Here is a 23,652-nt window from a genome sequence, read left to right on the forward strand (position 1 = left end):
ATGGGGGAGAAGAGCTAGGACAGGGACTCAGGTAGCACAATGCCAGGCCGAATGTTTCAATGTCCCCAGAGGTACAACAAGTCATTAGTGTGAGGAATCAGGAGACAGGAAACTCATATCAAGTCATGAGGCTGAAGAAGGCCTGTGTGGGAGAGCCAAGAGGGATGGATAGGATTGTACCAGGTAGAGGTGGGGGATAAGAGAGGCGCTTTGAGGTGATACCATAAAGAAGCCTCAGGAGGTGGGGAAGCATATGGAACCGCGAGAGGTCAAAGTAGTTTCCAGCCAAAGGGGCGTGTGGCCTGTGAAGGTGTGGAGACACGGCCAGAATGTCTTAAAGCCACACTCTGGGGCCCTAAATGCCTGGTTGAGGTACTGATGCTCCGGGTGGGCCACGGAAAGCTAAGGAAGGTTTTGTTGTTGTTGCCGTTGTTCAGAGAAGTTAATACTATTAGAGATGATTCCCAGGCAGGTCGACTGGCAGATAGAGGTAAGTCAGGTGAAGGAGCTTGCTGGGGGGGTGGGGGGTGGGGGGGTGGAGGGGGCAGTTTGTGCTGCTGAAAGGCCGCATAGACCATTCATTCAGGTGTTGCACATTAGACAATCGTAAAATCTGGCCAGAGATAATGGCTGAGTTCTTTCCTGAGAGCACAAAGACAGCAGAAGGTTCTGGTCATTACCTCCGGGGAGAGGGAAGGAGGAAGAATGAAAGCACGAGATAAGCCAAAGAGAATGCAGCCAAGGAGGAAAGACTCAGAGACCAGCTGCCTGGGGTGCAAGTTTCAAGAAAGAAGTTATAGCGAAGTTTGAGAACCCCAGCCTTGCAGCGGGAATGCGGGAGTTTGAATCCCAGAGGCCTGACTAGTCATGATTAGCACAGGGACTTCAAAGAGGTTTTGAGTCTGTTTGTTTCCTCATCTGTGACATGGGAATGATTTCTATCTTCAAGGGATGAGAGCTTTCACGGAGATAAAATTCTTACTGTGCACACTGGGAGCCAAGGAGTGTACAGGACCAGCGGGAGAAGCATCCGTAGAGATTAAGGGTATTCAACCGAGGAGCCTCTGCAAATGGAGGCAGGGCCCTCAGGAAGCCCAACATTCAGGCGAGATTGCTGACTACCCTGTAAGAGGAAAGGGTGAGCGGGTCAAGGCAGCCTCAGCCTAGTCCTCACCCCAGAGCACTGCCTTTTCGCCTACGCTTCCATCTGGCGGCGCCTCCCAACCTCCCGCCTCCAGCTTCCCGCCCGGCTCCCACTCCAGCCTGTCCCAGGAGTCAGGTGCGCATGCGCCCTCCGGAGCCCCAGCCCGGCTTTCCACGTTTCACTTCCCTCCCTTTTCCTCCTCTGCTCCCGCTCCACCGCCGCGATTGGCCAGCGGACCTCCTCGCTTTGACCAATAAACGCCGCTCTCTCGCCCCCGTGTTACTGGGTAGAACAAAACAAAAACAAACAGAGCGAGAGGGGGCAGAGACGCTCCGAGGCGGCGGCAGAGGCTGAGCAGCGGGGTTTGGGCCGGCGGACAGAGGACCTGGGCAAGCGGCGGCAGCGGCCCGAGGGGTCAGTACCAGCGGGGCGGCTCGCACTCCCGGGACGACTGCGTCCTCTCCCTCAGCTCCGTCTCCTCTTGAGGCAGCCGCACGTTGGGAGGGGGAGGGGGCGTGAGGCCGCGGCCGAGTCCCGGCCGGGTGGGCGAGGGTCCGGCCTCCTCTTCGGAACCCCGCAAGTAGGGCCGCGGCCGCCCCAACGCCCGGGCGGCGGAGGGCGGGCCCCTGTTCCCTCCTTCTGGGCCCGGGCCCGGAGCGCGGTGGCGCGGGCCCGCCCCCTCCTGCATCCCCTCCCGCGTAGCGGGGTGCGCGGGGCGCTCGCCAGCGAGGGACTACTCCTCATCCTCGAGAAGGCCGAGTTTTCATTTTTATTTTGAGGGGAGGGCGTTGGGAGACGTCTTTCTGGCTTGACTGAAATCCTGTGAGGAAGGTTCGCGCCTTCCCCAACCCCCCCACCCCCGGCGTCCCTTGGGGGGCCCCCCTGAAGACGCGGTCCCCCGCTCGGCGATCGCCGACCCTGGCCCTCGGCCCGCAACCCGGAGCCCAGGCCCGCCCCGCTGCGGTCCAGCAGCCCCTGGGGCCTGCCTGGACTAGGGCCCGCGGGGTCCCGGCCTGCACCCGCGGCGGGGAGGAGGGCCAGCCGCTGCGGGAGGGGCCGCTGGGAGGCGGACACGTGCCCGCCTCCCCGGCCCTGCGCGGACTTGGGGCAAAGGGGCGCTTTTTTAGTTCAAGTGAAAATCTCCCAGGGAAAACAAAGACAGGAAGGGAGCCCTCTTTCTGTGAAGCGCAGGCCGAGTCTGCTGCATTTGTCAATTCGGTTCCGCAATGTACACGAGAAGGGGTCCCCCGCCCCCCCACTCCGCTGGAGCTTCAAAAACTAACTGCAGAAGTCAGTATCTCCTGTTCGTATGCCCTTGTGAGAACTGGTTATGGAACCAGCAACTGTGCAGGATCTACAATGAGTAAAATGATCAAAAATGCGGCTTCGTGTGGAAGACAAAAAAAAAAAAAAAGAGTCACCGCCTGTTTTGTATTTTTTCTGCTAAGTTTTACGATTTGGGCATTCTTACTAATGTGAGGCTTTTTAGAAACCTTCATATACTCTTCTAAAAAGGGAGCACTGCAGATGTGTTCTGAGTTTAATTATTCGTATTTGTGCCATTAACCTTCCTTCATTATAGGTTTCTTAAATTCCTTACAATCTCAGCAGGGATCTTTGAATTATATTTTAAATTTTTTTTTTTTTTCTGTTGTAGTAATGAGAAAGGGAAAATAGTTTCTGGGAGTGCGAAAATACAGGACACTTTGATATTTTCTGCAGTGCTTGCTTTTGCATCATTGTGGTTGAATACTTTTAGCTGATTTTAAGTTGCTAATTAGCTGTGATTGTGGCCCTGGAATGAATACAAATAATTTTCTGGTTAGCATATGGCCTAAACTTGACTCCAGAAAATGTCAGAGTGGTTTGTGGGGTGTATTTCAGGGAACAGATTTTGGGCCAGGGGGGGAGGTGAGGCTCTGTCTTTTAGGGAATGTCTTGGCAATTGAATACTTCTGAGTATATTTTTCTGTAAAACTATTGAAGAAATGAAAATTGTTTAATGCTAGCCTTAGTTTTGCTCAACTTATATGTAGAGTTTTGTTTTTTTATTCAAAATTTTATTGTTTAGTATGAAGGATGTGGCTTTTGGAGTTGTTGCTTTATATTTTTGTTAACTTTGGGGCAAAAATCTTAAGGATTGTTAAGTAAACTGGAAAAAAGCTCCACGAATTGAAGAGAGGAAAAACATGTAATGTATTTTTATCCTTCTCTAAATTCTTAAAATGTCTGTGTTGCTATCAAGTGTGACTGAGTTCTTGATTGTGTTACCATTGCCTAAAGACACAGACAACATTTTTTTTTGGGGTTAGGATTACTTAATAAAAACAAATATGGTAAGTTATAGATGATAGTCATTACCTAATAATTTTCTTTGACTAACTGAATGTCTTCTGTGTAATAGTTTAAATAAATATTATTTTTAGTGTTTGGAAAGTAGTATTTAAAGTAGTATCTTTAAATACTGTGTTTTAATAAGCTTCTGTCTGTTAGCCCCAAAGACTTTAATAAGTCTGTGTTTTAATAAGCTTCTGTCTGTTAGCCCTAAAAAAGAATCTTCTTGTGATATATTAAAATCTTATATTGAACTTGTGCAAGCAGTACTGGATTGAAAAGGTCTGGTTTCTAATTCTGGTTCTTCCATTGAGCAGCTGTCTCTCTCTGGACAGATTAACTACCTTCTTTGAATTTGGTTGTGTGCAAAATGGAAACCTCAAAGTTCTGAGAAGTACATGAAATGATGCATGTAAAATTCTCTGTGAATTATAAAAGGCTTTATAAATATTAGTTATAATAATTTCCTTTAGTAGCAAGGTTCTGCAGAAAGTGTCCTGTCAATGATCATACTTGCATCAAGTATGAAAAAGACTTCCTAATGTAATTCTATTAAAAAGCTCGTACACACATCATAGGACACTTTCACTTTTCTGTGTCATGTAACCCATATACTGAAGTGAGATATGAGAAATTTTAAGACACGGAGAACACTATATGTTTAGGTTTACAAACTATTTTTGTGCATATATTTATATGTATCTCTATATACATATCTTTAAGGTTCATTTTCCCCCTTAAATCCAGAGTTGCTGGAAATTATGATATTAGAAAGATCATTATGTAGAATCTGTTTATTCTGAATAGAATTAGAGAGCGATCACCCCATTTTCTTCTGAAGCAATATAGCATCTTAGTAGCCTAAGGATTATGCCATATTCAGAAGTTTACCATTTTAGCATTAAGGTGTGTTTATTCTTGTTTTACAAAAGAATACCCTTTTCTGGAGCAAAGGGGCTACAAACTTTTGAGATGTTAAAACGATATATTGAGGAATTTAAAAGTCAGTTGAGGGGTGCCTCACTGGCTCAGTTCAGTGCAGCATGCAACTCTTGATCTTGGAATCCTGAGTTTGAGCCCCATGTTGGGGGAAAAGTTCACTTAAAAAAAAGTTGAGTCCCAGGAGGCATCATATATTATTATCTTAAAATGAGTCTTATAGTAGGTTATTTGAGAAAGACTTTCCTTTAATTAGTTTATTAGTCTTTTTCATTAATTTGTGCATATCTTAAAGCACACTGCTCGTGAAATGATTATAAATGACTGGAAGGGCTTATATCTAACTTATGTGATTTGAACAGATCAATGGTTAAGTACTATAAACCACTATTTGAAAAATAGTTACAGAGAGATTCTAAAATCATATTTGGTTATACCTTCTGGTAATAGTTTTCATGAAATATATTTTGCTAGTCTTTCATGTAACATTAGATTTATATCACTAAGTTAAAGGTAACTGGTTTCAACACCTTACAGCATTAATAATTTTTAAGTCATTTTGAAGCTAAGGTCTAAAATACTGAGTTGCTACTACCATTGTACTTACTCCTTTTTTAAATAGTCAAGTTTTTAAAAAAATTATTTTATTTATTCTTGAGAGATAGTGAGAGAATGTGTGTGAGCAGGGGAAGGGCAGAGAAAGGGAAAGAGAGAATCCCAAGCAGGCTCCACACCGTCAGTGTGGAGCCCGACATGGGGCTTAGACTCACAAACTGTGGGATCATGACCTGAGCTGAAATCAAGAGCCTGATGCTTTAAAAAAAAAAAAAAAAAAAAGAGCCTGAGCTTAAGCTGCTTAACTGACTGAGCCACCCAGGCGCCCCTAGGCACATTTTTTTTTTTTTTTTTTTTTTTAAGGAGAATAGGAGGGGTGCACCTGGCTGGCTCAGTAGAGCATGTGACTCTCTTTTTTTTTTCTTCTTTTAATTTTTTAAAAAATATTTTTATTTATTTTTGAGACAGAGCATGAGCAAGGGAGGGGCAGAGAGAGAGGGAGACACAGAATCTGAAACAGGCTCCAGGCTGTGAGCTGTCAGCACAGAGCCCCACGCGGGGCTCGAACCCATGGACTGTGAGATCATGACTTGAGCCAAAGTCGGATGCCCAACCACCTGAGCCACAGGCACCCCTAGAGGATGTGACTCTTGATCTCAGGGTTGTAAGTTTGAGCCCCATTGGGTCTGTAGAAATTTCTTTAAAATCTTTAAAAATTTTAAATAAGAATGGGGTTTTCAGATTATGAAAATACTCTTTTTTCTTTAAAAAATTTTTTAAAGGTTTATTCATTCTTCAGAGACAGAGACAGTGGGGGGGGGGGGAGGGGCAGAGAGAGAGGGAGACACAGAATCTGCAGCAGGCTCCAGGTTCAGAGCTGTCAGCACAGAGCCCAATGTAGGGCTCGAACTCATGGATGGTGAGATCATGACCGGAGCTGAAGTCAGACGCTTAACCAACTGATCCACCTAGGTGCCCTGATTATGAAAATACTCTTATTATAGAAAACACCATTAAAAATTTCTCCCAAAGTCTTATAATGCTAATTATAGACACCTGGGTGATGAAATGTCAGCTGTATCTGCCTTCAGATGTGTTGTGTGATAAAGAACAGAATCCTGTGATATGCTTGATTAACCAAAACTGTTGCTTGCGTTTTGTAGTAGTTCTCAATTCATTGGTAGTGAACTATACAATATTATGTACATCAGATTAATTATGAGGACTGGTAGTCCTGAAAAATTTGGAGTATGTATATGCTGCTTTAACTTGAAATAACCATGTATAGCAAATACATCTTCAAGTTAGAGGGGTGCTTTGGCACATTCAGAAGTATGGAGGGTTATTTTGGACACAGATACACTTGTCAGGAAGATTGAAACCAAATGTTAATTGTGGTAAACTGTTTTTCAAAGTAAAGAGAGCTCTTTTTTTAAAAATGAAATTAGGGGAGGGGCGCCTGGGTGGCTCGGTTGGTTAAGCGTCCGACTTCGGCTCAGGTCATGATCTCACAGTCTGTGAGTTCGAGCCCCGCGTCAGGCTCTGTGCTGACAGCTCAGAGCCTGGAGCCTGTTTCAGATTCTGTGTCTCCCTCTCTCTCTGCCCCTCCCCTGTTCACGCTCTGTCTCTCTCTGTCTCAAAAATAAAGAAACGTTAAAAAAAATTAAAAAAAAAATGAAATTAGGGGAGCCTGGGTGGCTTAGTTTGGCTCAGGTCATGATCTCATGGTTTGTGAGTTCGAGCCCCACATCAGGCTCTTTGCTGTCAATGTGACGTCTGCTTTGGATCCCCTGTTCCCCTGTCTCTCTTCCTCTCCCCTGCTCACTCACACACACATACACGCTCTCTCTCTCTCTCTCTCCCTCTCTCTCTCTCATAAATAAATGTTAAAAAAAAATTATGTGCTGGGGCCCCTGGGTGGCTCAGTTGGTTAAGTGTCCAATCTCGGCTCAGGTCATGATGTGGTGGTTCGTGAGTTCAAGCCCTGTGTTGGGCTCTGTGCTGACAGGTCACAGCCTGAAGCCTGCTTCAGATTCTGTGTCTCCCTCTCTGCCCTTCCCTGACTAGTGCTATGTCTTTCTCTGTCTCTCAAAGATAAATTAAAACATCTAAAAAATTTAAAAAAAAAATTATGTGCTGGTTTTATTTTTTTTTACAATGTGATTAAGTAAATTGAATTTACCTTAATTCTATCAGTTTGGAAGATGTTGAAGGTTTTTTTTTCTTTTTAAGGAAATAGATCCCAAGGGAAGACTTCCATTAGTAATTCAATCAGTGCAAGTGACATTAAGAAACAATGGATGTAGAAAATGAGCAGATACTGAATGTAAACCCCACAGGTAAGTAAGAATATTTTGAACCTTGACTATATTGTGAGAAAGTTTGAGGTCATACCAAATTTTATGAAAACATAATACTAAAACCATCTTTACTTTAAAAGCCATCTTATTATGCTACAAGTAAGTTGTATTGTTTTAAAAAATCAAGTTTGTGATTCTTATTTTTGTAGAAATTCTTCACATGTTCTTTTCTGCCCATCTTTTCACATTCCATACATTCTAACTTTCCACTGTTTATAATAAACTATGTGCTACAGAATGGAGAAGAATAGTGAACTTCCTCATTAATATTTTCAAATGAACTAGTTAGTGGTTTCTGCAATATAAACTGTTATTGATTTCTTTGATTTCTTTCCTAGTAATTTATTATAAATTACCTATGGTATTTTCCTTATTTTCCATAAAAATGGTTTTGTAGAATATTTGTCCAAATGCTGAGTAACTTCAGACAACTTAAAATATACTTATAGCTTTCAGACTAATCTTTGTAGAGTTAAGTAGGATTTTGAAATATTCTGAATGGTGAGATTTTTCATCTTTTGAATTTTGGTTTTTTTAAAGTCAGATCAATAGTGGTTATGGAACCCTAAACCTAGGTAAGTATGAATAGTGAAATATAAATGAGTAATTGATAGAAACATGAATTAAAAATTATAAGGTCTAATATATAAAATATACCTAGATATGTTCTGCTGCAGTCATACAAACATATTTGAAAGGATATTAAAATAGTTGAAAAGAAATCCAATTGTAGGAAATGATGTTTAAATTGAATACTTAGGACTCCAAGGGACAGTTTAAAGCAGTTTATTATAATTTGAGGTCCTTTATCTTCTGGATGAGTTTGGTGGTTTGCCTTAATTGTAGAATAATGAAAGCAATATGTTACAGGTAAATGTTTAATGTTTTCTTCAATTACCTACTGTTACTTGAAATTCCATTTAACTTGTCTGATCTCTGGTCTTTTTTTTCTCCTTCCTCTTCTGCTTTTCTCTCTTATAACCACTCCCTTGTCCTGTGTCTTTAGCTGTCACTACTCTGCTGTACTCTAGCTCTGTATTTTCTACAGTTATAATCATCTGATATTTAAGCGTGGATTTGAATACTGGCCATAATCCTTTTTAGATATGTGACTTTTCTATGAAACATCTTCCATCTGTAAATTGAGGATAAACAGCTTTGTTATAGAGCTTTGTGAAGATGATAGATCACGTATGTAGAGTGCCTACCATAGAACCTGGTATCTAGTGGTAACAATGGTGACGATAATGACAAAAGAAGTTGCACTACTGCTGTGACTATGACTGTTGCTAGTAGTTGTAATATAGTAGTTCAGTTATGATGATGGTTATGATGATGTCTTACACTCACCCTCTAACACTGACTTCCCATCTGAAAACTTTTAAGACTTCATTTCATGCTTCTTTATTCTGTTTAAAAGTCCTTTATTTTTCTTTAAGTGTCACTTTATTTAACCCAAAGTTACTACCCTTGCTCTTTTCAGTTAGTGAATGAGTTATTGCAACATTTTCTTAGCTGGTCTCTCACTTTATACTTTCTCTTTTTCCTTATATATTCTGTATTCCTCTGCTAAACCAATCTCTCCATCACTGCATATGATATCAGTCTAAGCTCTGACCATTTGAATGTGGTAGTGGTCAGCAGTTATTCTGGTGACATAAGCAGGGGCAAGATTATGTAGGATGTTAAGTTACAAGATAATGAGTTTAAACTTTATTTTGAACTAGTGGGAAAACCTTCAAAGGGTTTTCACTGGGGGCATGTTTTACAGAATCCATTTCCATGCAGTTTGGAGAATGGTTGGAAAGCACAGAGACTAATGATGGACTCTATTTAATGTTGTTGTTTGTTTTTGATTATCACAGTGTTCTTAACTTTCATACTTTTTTGTTAAGAATTATAAAGATTTTTTTTTAATTAAAAAAATTTTTTTAAGAATTATAAAGATTTTAACACATCTATGTTTTTTATAGGTTGACTTAAGAAATTTTCAGCTTCAACATATTAAGACATGTTAAAGTCTATACACATGGACTTGACACAGCCTAATTACATTTAGGAATGTTTAAAACCACTTGAGAGATTCAACTCTGACTTGACTTAGCCATAACAAACAAAACTCTGCCCCAAGGGTACCTAATTCAGTAGCTTTCTGAGTTTTTTAGAGCAAAGCCAGGTATCTCCGTGGACATTTGAGTTGTTAGTATGAAGGATACTCAGGTGCTGAGGGTACAAAGAAGTACAGGTAAAGGCATGGTTCCTCTTTTGAGGCTTGTGACTTATTTGGAAAAGCAAGACTCCTGCATAAATAGAAATAACAAAGTGGTTTCTGTAATGTGGTGAATGAATAGAGTGTGGGCATTAGTGTTATTGTGGCTAGAATTGTTAGGAAAGTTATGTGAAGGAAATAAAACTTGAGTATATCCTAAAAGATTTTGATAAGTGAAAACAGCAATGAGGATGACATTCTAAGTAGGACCATTGGGAACTCCAGATATGTTGCTGTCTTTCAGGGGATAATGTACAAATCTTACATAGGCTGGAAGATTTTCAGAAGATGGTAAGTAATACAAGTCAGGTTTGGAGAGGTGAATTAAAGCTTTAAAAGCAAGCGTTATCTTTCAGAGCAATGAAGCCTCAATGGTTCAGCTCAGTAATATTATGTGATCATTTATTTGCCAAGTATCTTTCAGGTTCTTTGGATTAGAATATTTCCTAAGTATCTATAATTAATCAGGAGGTGTTTGGCAAGGTATTTAAACACTCTCAGTCTTAGTTTCCTTATCTGTAGTAAAGATCCAGTATGTAATAAATAGTTCTCAAACTTGTGGGTAAATGACAGAACGCCCAGCACAGTGCCTGATAAATAATAGGCATTCTCTAAATATTAGTTTATCTCTCCTCTCAAGATTCTTAGTCTTTTCTTACTATCTCCAATTGCTTAACTCCCTTAGCTCACAGAAGTCTAAAGGATTTATTTGTGGTTGTATATTAACATAAAATTTTATTTCTAAACATATGAGATAACATTAAACTTTGCTCATTAAAATTCACTGTCTTAGTTTATTTTCTATGATAACGTGAAAAGTAATCCTGTTTAGTTGTCATTTATTAGATTGAATCATGTGAAATTTCCAATATGTGACTTGTTACTGACCTAAAAAATGTAATTTCATGTGATTCAACTTAAGGTAACTTATGACTATAACTGGTATGACAGTGAATGGTTAAAGTACTTACTTAGAATTTTCTTTCTTCATTTTCCTCTTTAAGATCCTGATAATTTAAGTGACTCTCTCTTTTCTGGTGATGAAGAAAATGCTGGGACTGAGGAAATAAAAAATGAGATAAATGGAAATTGGATTTCGGCATCCTCCATTAATGAAGCTAGAATTAATGCCAAGGCAAAAAGGCGCCTGAGGAAAAACTCATCCCGGGACTCTGGCAGAGGCGATTCAGTCAGTGATAATGGAAGTGAAGCCCTTAGAAGTGGAGTAACTGTACCAACCAGTCCAAAGGGAAGGTTGCTAGATAGGCGATCCAGATCTGGGAAAGGAAGGGGACTGCCAAAGAAAGGTTGGTGTGTTCCATTTCCACAGAAGCAAACAAAACAATATTACCTGGTTCTTATACTATGGTTTCCTTGTTCTAGGAATATGAGAAATTTAAACAATGATGGTGTAAGAGGTTATGATTTGTGTATATGTTTTTACAAAGTAATAATCTGAGGACCATCCCACTTGTTTTTAAGTTGAGCCTTTTTTCTTGAGATTCAGTTTCTTGAGCAGAACTTTCTTTTCAACAAAATATACATGGATGTTTTGTACAGTTATGAATTGTGCATGTATTCTCTAACTTTGCTTAAAAGTAGGGTCAGAAATTCATCATACCTGGGGTACCTGGCTGGCTCAGTCAGTGGAGTATGTGACACTTGATCTCAGGGTCATGAGTTTGAGCCCAATATTGGGGGCAGAGATTACTTAACTTGTAAAAGTTAAAAAAAAAAAAAAAAGATTCATTATACCAATTATCTAATGAATATAATTATGTCCTTTGTTAAGAATACATGATAGATATAAATTGGATTGCTAATATCTGGATCAGAATTTTTAAAAAATTTTTAAAATGTTTATTTTTGAGAGCGAGAGAGACACAATATGAGTGGGGGAGCAGCAGAGAGAGAGGGAAACACAGAATCCAAAGCAGGCTCCAGGCTCTGAGCTGTCACCACAGAGCATGATGTGGGGCTTGAACTCATGAACTGTGAGGCCATGACCTGAGCTGAAGTTGGAGGCTTAACTGAGCCACCCAGGTGCCCCCAGAATTTTTTTTTTTTTTTTTTAAGTTTATTTTGAAAGCACTCGAGCAAGCAGGGGAGGAGGTGGGGGGGGGGAATCCCAATGCAGGGGCTCCAGCTCGTGAACCAAGAATGGTGAGATCATGATCTGAACCGAGACCAAGAGTCAGTTACCTAACTTTAACTGAGCTACCTAGGCGCCCCTCTGGATCAGAATTTGAATAATTTTATAGATCTGGTTTTGAGTTCTCTTTGAGTGATTGGTTGGTTGGTTGGTTGATTAAAAGATTTTATTTTGTAAGTAGTCTCTCACCCAACATAGGGCTCGAACTTACAGCTTGAGATCAAGAGTTAAGATGCTCTACCCACTGAGCCAGCCAGGCACCACCCAAGTTGTGTTTTGCTCTCTTTTGGAAACTGAAGTGGATTGGTCTGTTTCACTGCTATTTCCAGGGCCTGGAGTAATTGCATATATTTAAATATTTGTTGATAAGGGGTCTGTTAGTTTTGGTCTATGGTAGGATTTTGATGTAATTTGGAGATTTCACTAGTTTCTGAATGGTGGGAACTTCAATTTGTAGCCTAGGAATCTTGTAAAATCTTTTTGTGATCTGCCAAAAACTGTTATTCTTGTTGAATGGCTCTACAACCATTGGTTGGATAAAAATGAATCCTAGTAACCAGATTCTGTTTTGTTCTAGTGGCAGGGATTATACTCTTGGTATAAAAATACAACCTAAAAATAATTGGTGATACTGAAAAATTCTTTAAAAATAATGCAATATGTTGAGACTTACAAAAACATTTCAGTTTATGTAGAAAAACCACTTTGAAAGTTGGAATTGTTAAACTTCAACTGGTCAGTTTGCATATAGAAGTACAGAGAAGTAAAGATAAGTGCAGTTAATGCTTAAATAGCTTAGTCATTTGTAACATATTGCCAGTTGTCAAGTATAGTTTAACGTGTACATTTATATTTAAAGAGTATTTGAGGGGTGCCTGAGTGACTTAGTCTGTTAAGCCTCTGACTCTTGATTTCAGCTCAGGTCATGATCTCATTGTTTGTGGGATTGAGCACTTCAGGCTCTACGCTGGCACCGCTGAGCCTGCTTGGGATTCTTTCTCTCTGCTCCTCCCCTGTGCACGCAGTCTGTCTGTCTGTCTCTCTCTCTCAAGATAATTAATTAAAAGAAAATAAACGGGCACTTGGGTGGCTCAGTTGGTTTAGTGTCCGACTTCGGCGCAGTTCATGATCTCACAGTTTGTGGGGTTGAGCCCTGCTTTGGGCTTTGCGCTGACAGTGTGGAGCCTGCTTCAGATTCTCTGTCTCCCTCTCTGCCACTCCCCCCTGCCCCCCAAATAAATAAACCTTAAAAAAAAGGTTGACTTTGAAACACTTAACAGTGGAAACTGCTTTTTGTTAAATAATCTTTCCCTTGTTAAGTTTCCTATGCCACATCTTACTGGCTCAACATATTGTTGTTTTGGCCTTATGAAATGTCCAATAAAATTTAGAGCTCAGCTACATACAGTATCATGGCCCCTTGGGGTCCCTGATACAGCTATTTTTCTGTTCTTTTTTGGTTTCATTTTTGCTTTTAAAGCATCTGCCTTTTTAGTTTTAACTTTATAAGCTATTTCAACTTGATGTTTTGGAAATAGGTTATAAAATATATAATATCTAATCATTACTGAAAAAGTGATCTGAGTAAAAAATTTAAAGTATAACTCAACTGGAAAAAAATTAGCATAGAAATTAAAATTCAGTTTTTAACTGTTACTTAATATCTGAATATCTAGAATTATTTCAGATTTCAACTAAACTTTATGAACTATGAACTTTGTGTTCTTTTCTTTCTCAATTCTAAACTTTTTCAGGTGGAGCAGGAGGCAAAGGTGTCTGGGGTACACCTGGACAGGTATATGATGTGGAGGAGGTGGATGTGAAAGATCCTAACTATGATGATGACCAGGTATCAGTGTTTTACTTCCTTTTTAAAATCCATGTTTAAAATGCTTATAAATTTTTCACCTTCATGTTTGTAGTTTACTCATACGTTTGTCAGGTCCTACGTTCCATATCTATACTCTGTGCCTGTCAATCATATATATATGATTTGTAGCATGTGTGTATATATGTGTGTGTATATATATAATGTGTGTGTATACATATGTGTAACACATACGTGTGTATACACACACATTAGTATCTATATGTAAATCATACATATACTCAGTACTCTCAGACTGTTAGGTAAATTTTGGATTAGGAAACCAAATTAATTGATAGTGATAAATTTTCCCTTCATTTCTAAAGTGAGTCAAAAGTAGGTCTTTACAGATTCACTTAGGATTATCAAGCTGGTTATTTTTCAGTAAATTCTGTTGAGTTAATATAATTTCTATAGTAATGAAAATCGAGAAAAATAGATATTATTTTGAATATCATAAAAGAGTTAATAGGTATTAGGTTCCTTTTAAATATTACTGTTTAGGATGATAACCTTATGGTAAATTTTATTTTGGGAACATAAATGTCTTCAATATGAGAATGTAAGTTTTGTTTTTCTTCCTTATGCTGTGCCTTTTATTCCCATGACTTACTCATTCCATAACTGGAAGCATGTATTTCCCACTCCCCTTCATCAATCTTGCCCCTCCTCTCTGGCAACTGTCAGTTTGTGTTTGCAGGTCTGATTTATTTTGTTTGTTTATTTATTTACTTTTTTAGATTCCACATATGAGTGAAATCATATGATATTTGTCTTTCTCAGTCTTATTTCACTTAGGTCCATTGATGAGAATGTAAGTTTTTAATAGATTTTATAATGAACATATACATATATTTTATTTTTTATTTTTTTAAAAACTTAATTTCTAAGTAATCTCTACACCCACCATGGGGCTTAAATGTACAGCCCCCAAGATCAAGAGTTGCACACTCCGTCGACTGAGCCAGCCAAGAGCTCCTATATATTTATATTTTTAATGGAAAATGTGTAGCTTACAAAAGTAGAATAGTATAATGAAACTGCTTGTACTCCTCTCCCAGCTTTACTGACTTCAATAATTAATAATTCATAGGCAGTCTTATTGTATACTGTACCTCTGTTTACTCTTCCTCTTATATCCCTCCTGCATGCACCACTCCCACCCCCCCATGCTCTGGATTATTTTGAAACAAATCCCAGACGTTATGATATCTTTTCTAAAGAACTGTCTTTGCATGGTGATAAAAATTTTAGATAGGAAATTATCAGGGCATATGATAGATTGTTTTTATTGCATATTATTTGTATATACTTGTTTGTTTTAGCTAATTGTTGGACATGGAAATATTTTTTTTTTAAGTTTATTTATTTATTTTGAGAGAGAGAGGGAGAGTGACAGAGCTGTCAAGGCAGAGCCTGCAGTGGGGCTTGAACTCACGAACCGCGAGATAAATAACGACTGAGCTGAAATCAAGTCAGATGCTTAACCAACTGAGCCACCCAGGTGCCCCTATATATCCTAATCTTAACATACAGTCTTTCAAGTGAGACTAAAACTAGTCACAAGTTGCACATAAACATTTCTGGCCTTTTTCCAGAGGAGAAGGGAGATAGAAAATTAATAGACATGAATTTCCTTGTTTTTTGAAATTTCTGTTGAATAATGCTTTTTCTTAGAGATTTTTTAGTCACTATAGCATTGATTCTTGTTACAAAGACTTTTATTATAATATTAATCATGAAATCTTTGGTTCCTTCATTTTTTTTTTTTAAAGTGAAGTTTTAATGAAAACAGTAGGTATGATAGGAAGTCATCTTAAGCTTCTTGGTCACTGAAGGACTGGTATTATGAGAGGTAAAAAAAAAAATTAAGATATGGGGGGTTGGGAGCAAGTCATATTTGCTGTCGTTAGTAGTTCTAAACTGTTAGTTTTATTCATAGATTTGTAAAAAAAAAAAAAAAATGACATGGATTCTATTTTAGTATCAGTGTTCAAAGCATGTAGCACATCTTTTTCTTGTCCTGAATGAGGATGGAATATAAAATTCATTGGGATATACAGTTAGAACATAAAAGTATTTATTTATAGTGTGTATGTGAACAGAGGAAGGGCAGAGGGAGAGGGGGAGGGAGAGAGAGGGAAAGAGAGGGAGAGAGAGGGAGAGTCATAGGCAGGCTCCGTGCCCAGCACAGAGCCCGTTTTGTGGCTTGATCTCACCACCGTGAGGTCATGACCTGCGCCGAAATCAAGTTGGACACTTACCTGACTGAGCCACCCAGGGGCCCTGGAATATAAAATTATAAACCAAATTTCATTTTATTTAGCATTTTATTCATTAATTTGTAATTTTTTCTCCTTCCCTTCCTAGGAAAACTGTGTTTATGAAACTGTAGTTTTGCCTTTGGATGAAACAGCATTTGAGAAGACTTTAACACCAATCATACAGGAATATTTTGAGCATGGAGATACTAATGAAGTTGCGGTAGGTTTAAAATTGCATGTATAATTTACTTAACATAGAAAAAACATTATTAAAAGCAAAACATCATATCCAAAATTATCCTTGATCACTGAATAAGTTTTAATAAGCATTTTCTTTTACGTAAATGAATTTCTAAGAAATGAAGTAAAATATCCTTAACTTAGTTCTTTCCTACTTGTGATGAAGGCTATATGCCATTCCCTCCCTGAAAAACGGCACAATATTTTAATTTTTGTAATTATATATTTTTGTAATTGATAGTGTATAAAATATGATATAATTTCAGGCATCTATGAACCTTCTCAAACCTCTTCAGGAATCTCAGTTAAAAATGCCTGATTTAGGGGTTCCTGGGTGGCTCAGTCGGTTGGGCATCCAACTTCGGCTCAGGTCATGATCTCGCGGTCCGTGAGTTCGAGCCCCGCATCGGGCTCTGGGCTGACAGCTCAGAGCCTGGAGCCTGTTTTGGATTCTGTGTCTCCCTCTCTCTCTGACCCTCCCCTGCTCATGCTCTGTCTCTCTGTCTCAAAAATAAATGTTAAAAAAAAAAATTTTTTTTTTTAATGCCTGATGTCGTTCTATTTTTTTTGCCATTCATTTCAATGCTCAGGATTAAGATAAAATTTATCTTTGTACTCTGTCCAAAAGAAAGAGAACACAAAGATCTGAAAAAGAATGTATACAGAAACTAAGAGAACAAATGCTTTTTTGAAATGTAATTTGCGTGGGAACATTTCCTGTGTTATGAATTGTTCATAAAATAAATCTAAAAGGGTAAAATAAAATTACCTAACTAGGATTACTGACTTAAAGTACTAAAATTGCAGGTCTTTAGGGGATCCTGGGTGGCTCAGTTGGCTGAGCAACCAACTCTTGGTTTCAGCTCAGATCATGATCTTATGGGTTTGTGGGTTCAAGTGCCGTGTCTGGCTTTGCGCTGCTGGTGCGGACCTGCTTGGGATTCTCTGTCTCCGCCTCTCCCCCATTCATCATGCGTTCTCTCTCTCTCTCTCTCTCTCTCTTTTCTCTCAAAAATAAGTAAACTTTAAAATTGTAACTCCTTAAAAGGCTTTTTAATTTATACTCTTTTACTTCAGACTGAGCTTTCTTGGTTTGTCTAATACCATGAGGTCTGATATCCTTATATTTGTAGAATTTGAATATAAAACCAATATTTGTTCAGTGCATACCATGTGGAGGAATTTGTAATAGGTGACTCCTGCTCTTTTGAAGCGCAGTCAGGTGAGGAAAGAGATATATAAATAGATATTAAAATATCATGTGAAGCCTTGTATTGCAGAGAAAGAGTTTAAATCCTGTAAGGACAGGGACTATTGGAATCCTATGTACCTAGCCTGGGGACTAGTGGTCTACTATGTATTTATTAACTGAGTAGTATTATGAACAGAATATTATGGAAGCATAAAATGAAGTGTGTTAGAGATGATTCTGAACTATGTAAGGATAATTAGAAGTTTGCCAGGGTAAGACGGTTGAAGAGACTTTTCCAGAAAGAAGTATCATGTTTAAAGGCAGTGAGTGAGTTGTTCAAGCATAGTCCAGGAAGTTGAAATCGAGTGGAAGAGACTGCTCACAAGGACACCAGTTAGGTGGCTGTGAAAATAGTTCTGGCACTCTTTTAGTAGTATAACATGACTTAAACACTCTGAGAAAACTGTAAAAGGAAGGCACTTTAAATAACTGAGTTAGAATTTAGCCTCTAGGGTCATACTGCCTATATCCCACTTTCAACTTGGCCACTCCGGCTATATGTCCTCAGCAGATACTTAATTTTTCATTGCTTTGGGTATGATGGATATGATGATGACATCTCCCTGAAAAGGTGGTTTTGAGTCTTAAATAAGATAATAGAAACTAAAATGCCTGTTACAATGCTTGACACATTATATACAGTAGTATTAGCAGCTGCTATTATTATTTTTAATAGGAAATTTTAACTGAATCCCAGCATTTGAAGCAATAATTCCACTTAAAAACGATGGTTTAAGAACTTTTATGGATACCTGACTGGCTCAGTCGGAAGAGCATGTGACTCTTAATCACCAGGTCATGAGTCTGAGCTCCACATTGGGTCTAGAGATTACTTAAATAAACAAACTTTAAAAAAAAAGAGGGGGGGCACCTGGATGGCTCAGTGGTTGAGTGTCTGAGTTTGGCTCAGGTCATGATCTCGTGGTTTATGAGTTGGAGCTCCATATCGGGCTCGCTGCTGTCAGCCCAGAGCCCGCTTCAGATCCTCTGTCCCCCTCTCTCTGCCCTCCCCTGCTTTCATGTGCCAAATGCTTTCTCTCAAAAATAAACATTAAAAAAAAAAAAAGATCTCCTTTAAACTTAATGTGAACAGTATAAACTTTAGTGCAGAGAGAAAACTTTGAAAAGTGGAGTATAAACAGCTTATGATAATGTAAAATGAATCTCTCCACAAATATTCATAAAAGAATATTCCTAGAAATTAGGGGTGCCTGGCTTGCTCAGTTGGAAGGGTATGCGACTCTTGATCTTGGGTTCGCGAGTTTGAGTTCCACATTGGGTGTAGAGATTACTTAAATAAAAAGAAATTTAAAAAAATTATAAGGACAGGGTTAGTTAATTCCTAACACAAACTTAGCAATATATAGTTTCATACTGTTTTAGGTGTGATTCACATTCTTGAGTTTAGTGATGTTTAGATAGTTAAAGCTTGACAAAGTGGATCAATATCTAATTTATATGCACAGAAAGATGAATTTATCCTTTCCTACAAAATTGACTGCTTTTCTGATTATTTCCAAAGGGGAAGAGGTAAGGATCTATGGATAAAATCTTGATTTTTCAAAATTAAAATCATATTGAACTAAAGGTAGTGACATACTTTTTAACTTTTTTTTTTTTTTTTTTGAATAGGAAATGCTAAGAGATTTAAATCTTGGTGAAATGAAAAGTGGAGTACCAGTGTTGGCAGTTTCCTTGGCATTGGAGGGAAAGGCTAGTCATAGAGAAATGACATCTAAGCTTCTTTCTGACCTGTGTGGGACAGTAATGAGCACAAATGATGTAGAAAAATCATTTGACAAATTATTGAAAGATCTACCTGAATTGGCATTGGATACTCCTAGAGCACCACAGGTTTGTATGATTCTTTTTATTTGTTCTCTCCTTCCCCTTTCCCCACTACACTTCCAATTATAGAAATAATACATGCTTCTAGGAAACTTTAGTAGATAAAATGGGACAAAATGACCCATATTTTTTACCATACAAAAATAGCCCTCTGACATTTTAGCATATTTTTGTCTAGCTGTTTTTCTTTTTCAAATATAGTTTTCATCATACTGTAATTTTATATCCTGCTTTTCCACCCATGCTCTGTATAGTTTGTAGGTCTTTTGTTTTTTGTTTTGTTTTTTTGCCGCTTGTATATTCTCTATTATATGTGGTTAAGCTGTTGTATGATCTAGGATTTAAAAAATATGTAGATTGTTATAATTGAAGATTGAATTGGCTTGACTGATGTTTATTATAAAAATAATCATAAATAAGTCTGTTCCCCTTTGTAGCTTTGTGGGAAAATTATTAGAAAATTTATGATTTATGTTTCTGTTTAGATTCTGATCTCAAAGCCTTATGTATTTATTAGATTCAATACATGCTGATAGTATAATGTGACTTTCTGATTTGAAATTAAAAATGTGTGAAATTGTTTCTGTTTACTTGACCAGAGTTTTAAGTCAAGGTAGGAGCACTTGGGGCACCTGGGTGGCTCAGTCCGTTAAGCATCTGAATCTTGATACTGGCTGAAGTCATGATCTCACGGTTTGTGGGATTGAGCCTGCATCAGGCTCTGCACTGACAGCTTGGAGACGGCTTGGGATTCTCTATCTCCTTCTTCTCTGTCCTCCCCACTCCCCCCACCCCCCCAAATAAATAAATAGACATTAAAAAATTTTAAAAAGGCAGGAGCACTTAAACATTAATTTAGGAATATATATATAAGTTAATTCCTAAATGCTGTTTCTTTTCTATGCCAGACAGTAGTCTGGTAAGGTATTGAGCTATGATTCAAACGTGGACTTTTTTTTTCTTTTTATACCAGGAAACTGGTATAAAACTACTCATATGTTAAAAAAATGATTACGTAAGTTCATATTATAGAATTTCTGAAAAATAAAGTCAAAATGAAGAAAAGCCAGCAGAAATAACCAGTGTTAACTGTTAAACATTTTGGTGTTAAATCTCTTTTACTTTCTGTGGATGTTTATCAGTGTATGGTTTTTGTATATCCTTGCATTTTTGTTTTAATAAGAAATGGAATTATACTGTATGTGCTGTTTTGTAAACTTGATTTTTCTTACACTATAAAAAGTAGTAAATGTATTTCCTAATGACCCCATAATGACCCCCATTGTATGTATCATGTAACCACACCTTTATTGTTGGACACTGAAGTTGTTTCCAGTTTTTATAAGAAATAATGTTATGCATAGGGTCGTCTGGCAAGCTTAGTTGGTGGAGCATGTGACACTTGGTCTGGGGGTCATGGGTTTGAGCCCCACACTGGGTATGGAGCCTACTTTAAAAACAAAACAAAACAAAACAAAATAACGCTATGAATATACTTTCAGATAGAAATTTCTACACAGTGTTTTCTCCATACAATAAATTCCTTTAATCAGACACTTGAGAAAACCTAGTCCCATTTTTTTTTTTTTTTTTAATTTCCAGAAGAGAGTTTTCTCTTAAATTTAGGTCACTGGCTTAACAAGCGTTTTTGATTATGTACTGTGTTTCAGGCAGTGTGCAAGGTGTTGGGGGATTCAGTAGTGAGCAAAACTGATATGTGTCCTTCCCACCCCCCATGGGTAGTTACCTTGGAGGTTAAGATGTGGGAATGTATGTCAAACATAACTAGCAGGTGCTAGATAGATGTTTGAGTTTCCAACATGTCTTAGTTATTGATTCTGTAGTCCAGCCAGTCTTTATCATTTATGTATTAGAAATTGTGTCCTATAGAGTTTCATTTTAGATTTTTTTATACAGCTTTTTTTTTTTTTTTTTTTTTTTTTTTTGTAGTTGGTTGGCCAGTTTATTGCTAGAGCTGTTGGAGATGGAATTTTATGTAATACCTATATTGATAGTTACAAAGGAACTGTAGACTGTGTACAGGCTAGGTAAGTAAATTAATTTTCCTACTTAGAATTTCAAAATTGGGGAAAATTCTACAGCATTTTATTGAAATGATATTTGAATTAATCAGACATTGTGGACATCTATTTGTGATTTGTGTATATTCTCCACTGTTAAAAAAATTGAGAGATTGTTGACATGATGTAATAGGAAGAGGACAGTACTGTAATGTAGAAGTTTGGGATTTTAACTAAGCCATTAGCTACCTTTATGTCAAGCCGCTCTTCTCTGGGCCTCAGTTTCCTTACTTATAAAAATGAAGGGTTTGACTGAGAATGTTTCTTTAAGCTCCGTTCAGGTTTTCACATTCTGTAATTATTTAATATTCTAAGAAGATGGACAGTATTAACAAAGGAGCCCCATTTTCAATTTTATTTTATATTTATCTGCTACAGAAATATTAGGAAATAATGTTTTCACTCTTGTTCTTTGTTATAATTAATTTTAAGCTAAATGTGATATTTGGGAATCATGCCGTATGGTTTTTTGTAACTTCCTGGAAACTTAAATTTAGTCAGTGCCATGTCTTAGATTTGCTCAGGTGTAGATGTTAACTTAAATTTCTAAGACTACTTCAGGTCAGAATGGAATGGTTGCCCTGGTGGGAAGGTGCAGAACTATGTAAAAGTTAAGTTTTATGTGACATGTTTCCACTCAGTGTAGATCAATTATTTTGTAATAAGGTTAGATTTTGAATTTTAGATTGATTTTAGGTTACGTGAAAGCTTTTAGGTCAACCTGAAGCATTTCTAAGTTGTCAAAATTATTATTATTGTTGTTATTATTTCTGGTAGAGCTGCTCTGGACAAGGCTACTGTGCTTCTGAGTATGTCTAAAGGTGGAAAGCGCAAAGACAGTGTGTGGGGCTCTGGAGGTGGGCAGCAGTCTGTTAACCACCTTGTTAAAGAGGTAACTACTGGGTATTGTCTTTAACTTAATATACATGTATTCCTCAGGGGAAGTAAACTATGCCCTCTAGCTGGTATTTTTGTGGATAAAAATTAAGTTCTGTCTTAAAGCTATAAATGGAAAATTGGATAATCTTTGTGTATTTGGCTTTATTCCCTGGTGCTATAAATTATACAATAATTATATAATTATTATTAAATTTTTATGGCTTCCCTGACTAAAAAAAAAGACTGTGTTAAATTAAAAGGGCTCTCATAAGAATGCTGTATTTGAACCTGAGAGGAATGCCTGAAGTATTTTCTTGTAGTAGTAGTTAAAATTTTTCAAATACTGTCAACATAAGACTTTCTATTTTGTAGTTATTCAATAAATACATTTAAAAAAATTTTTATACAGAAAGAGTATGAGACAGGGAGGAGGGCAGTGGGGCAGGGGGAGAGAAAGAATCTTAAGCAGACTCTCTGCTCATCATAGAGCCCAATGCAGGGCTCGATCCACGACGCTAGGATCACAGTCTGAGCCGAAATCAAGAGTCAGATGCTCATCCTACTGAGCCACCCAGGCACCCTAGTAACTACATTTTTATATGAGCAATTCGAAACTGGATACTCTTAGATCATAAGTTAGGAATTATGAACACTAGAGTAGATCAGAGTGGTCGATTTTTGTAAGGAAGTTCACTACTTGTGTGCATGCTTTAAAGTAATTGATTTATTTCATTAAAACGCCAGATTTATTCTCTATGGATTTTTTTTTTTCTGGCAGTAATGTTCTATAACAAGAAACCAGAAAAAGTACTTAATATTACTTGCAGATTATTAAGAAAATTAGAAGTCTTACAGTCCATGTACTTCTGACTTTTGAGTATAATCTTTTCATGTGACTATAGTTTTGATACTTAATAAATCTTTTAATGATATGTGTGCCTAGTTTGAGTGTTAAGGAGCTTAAACTATAGATTTTTGACCAGTTTGCTTTTATATATCTTAGGATAGATAATGTCATGATTATAGTATCTGTTTTCAAAAAAAAATTTCATGTGGTTAGGAAGATTGAGGTATAAAAACAGTCAAGATAATGGCATTTTGGCAAGAAAATGATATAAAATGCATCTAGATGGGAAAGGAAGAAGTAAAACTGTCTCTATTCCCAGATGACATGATCTGTATACAGGAAATCTTAATGAATCCACAAAAAACAAAAAAACTCCAAACTGTCAACTAATAAATGAATCCAGCAAGATTATAGGATATAAGATTAATATACAGTATTCAATTCTACTTTTGTACACTAGCAACGAATGATATGAAATTAGGAAAACAATTGCATTTACAATAGAATAAAAAATATCAAAATACTTAGGACTAAATTTAGCAAAAGAAGTGCAACTCTTATACACCAAAACTGCAAAACATTGTTGAAATAAATTAAAACTTAAAATAGATATCCAGATAT

At 37.7% G+C, this 23,652-nt stretch overlaps 1 protein-coding gene across 3 annotated transcripts in view; it reads left to right on the top strand.

Annotated features, from left to right (window-relative positions):
* Positions 1-1,409: 1,409 nt before the first annotated feature.
* Positions 1,410-23,652, top strand: part of PDCD4 (programmed cell death 4) — a 28,203-nt gene continuing 5,960 nt past the window's right edge. Inside the window, exons 1-8 of one of the 3 annotated variants that reach the window (XM_019459420.2) lie at positions 1,417-1,558; positions 7,205-7,311; positions 10,606-10,908; positions 13,508-13,602; positions 15,991-16,104; positions 19,009-19,230; positions 21,175-21,272; positions 22,083-22,197. In XM_019459420.2, coding sequence (XP_019314965.1) covers positions 7,269-7,311; positions 10,606-10,908; positions 13,508-13,602; positions 15,991-16,104; positions 19,009-19,230; positions 21,175-21,272; positions 22,083-22,197 — 990 coding nt within the window. In that variant the 5' untranslated portion in view covers positions 1,417-1,558; positions 7,205-7,268. Of the gene's footprint in view, positions 1,559-7,204; positions 7,312-10,605; positions 10,909-13,507; positions 13,603-15,990; positions 16,105-19,008; positions 19,231-21,174; positions 21,273-22,082; positions 22,198-23,652 lie in introns of all 3 variants that reach the window. The other 2 variants (XM_019459422.2, XM_053909914.1) reach the window with 2 other exon arrangements.

Source organism: Panthera pardus, unplaced genomic scaffold, assembly GCF_024362965.1.
Source record: "Panthera pardus isolate Hobbes unplaced genomic scaffold, ASM2436296v1 HiC_scaffold_22, whole genome shotgun sequence".
Lineage (NCBI taxonomy): Eukaryota > Metazoa > Chordata > Mammalia > Carnivora > Felidae > Panthera > Panthera pardus.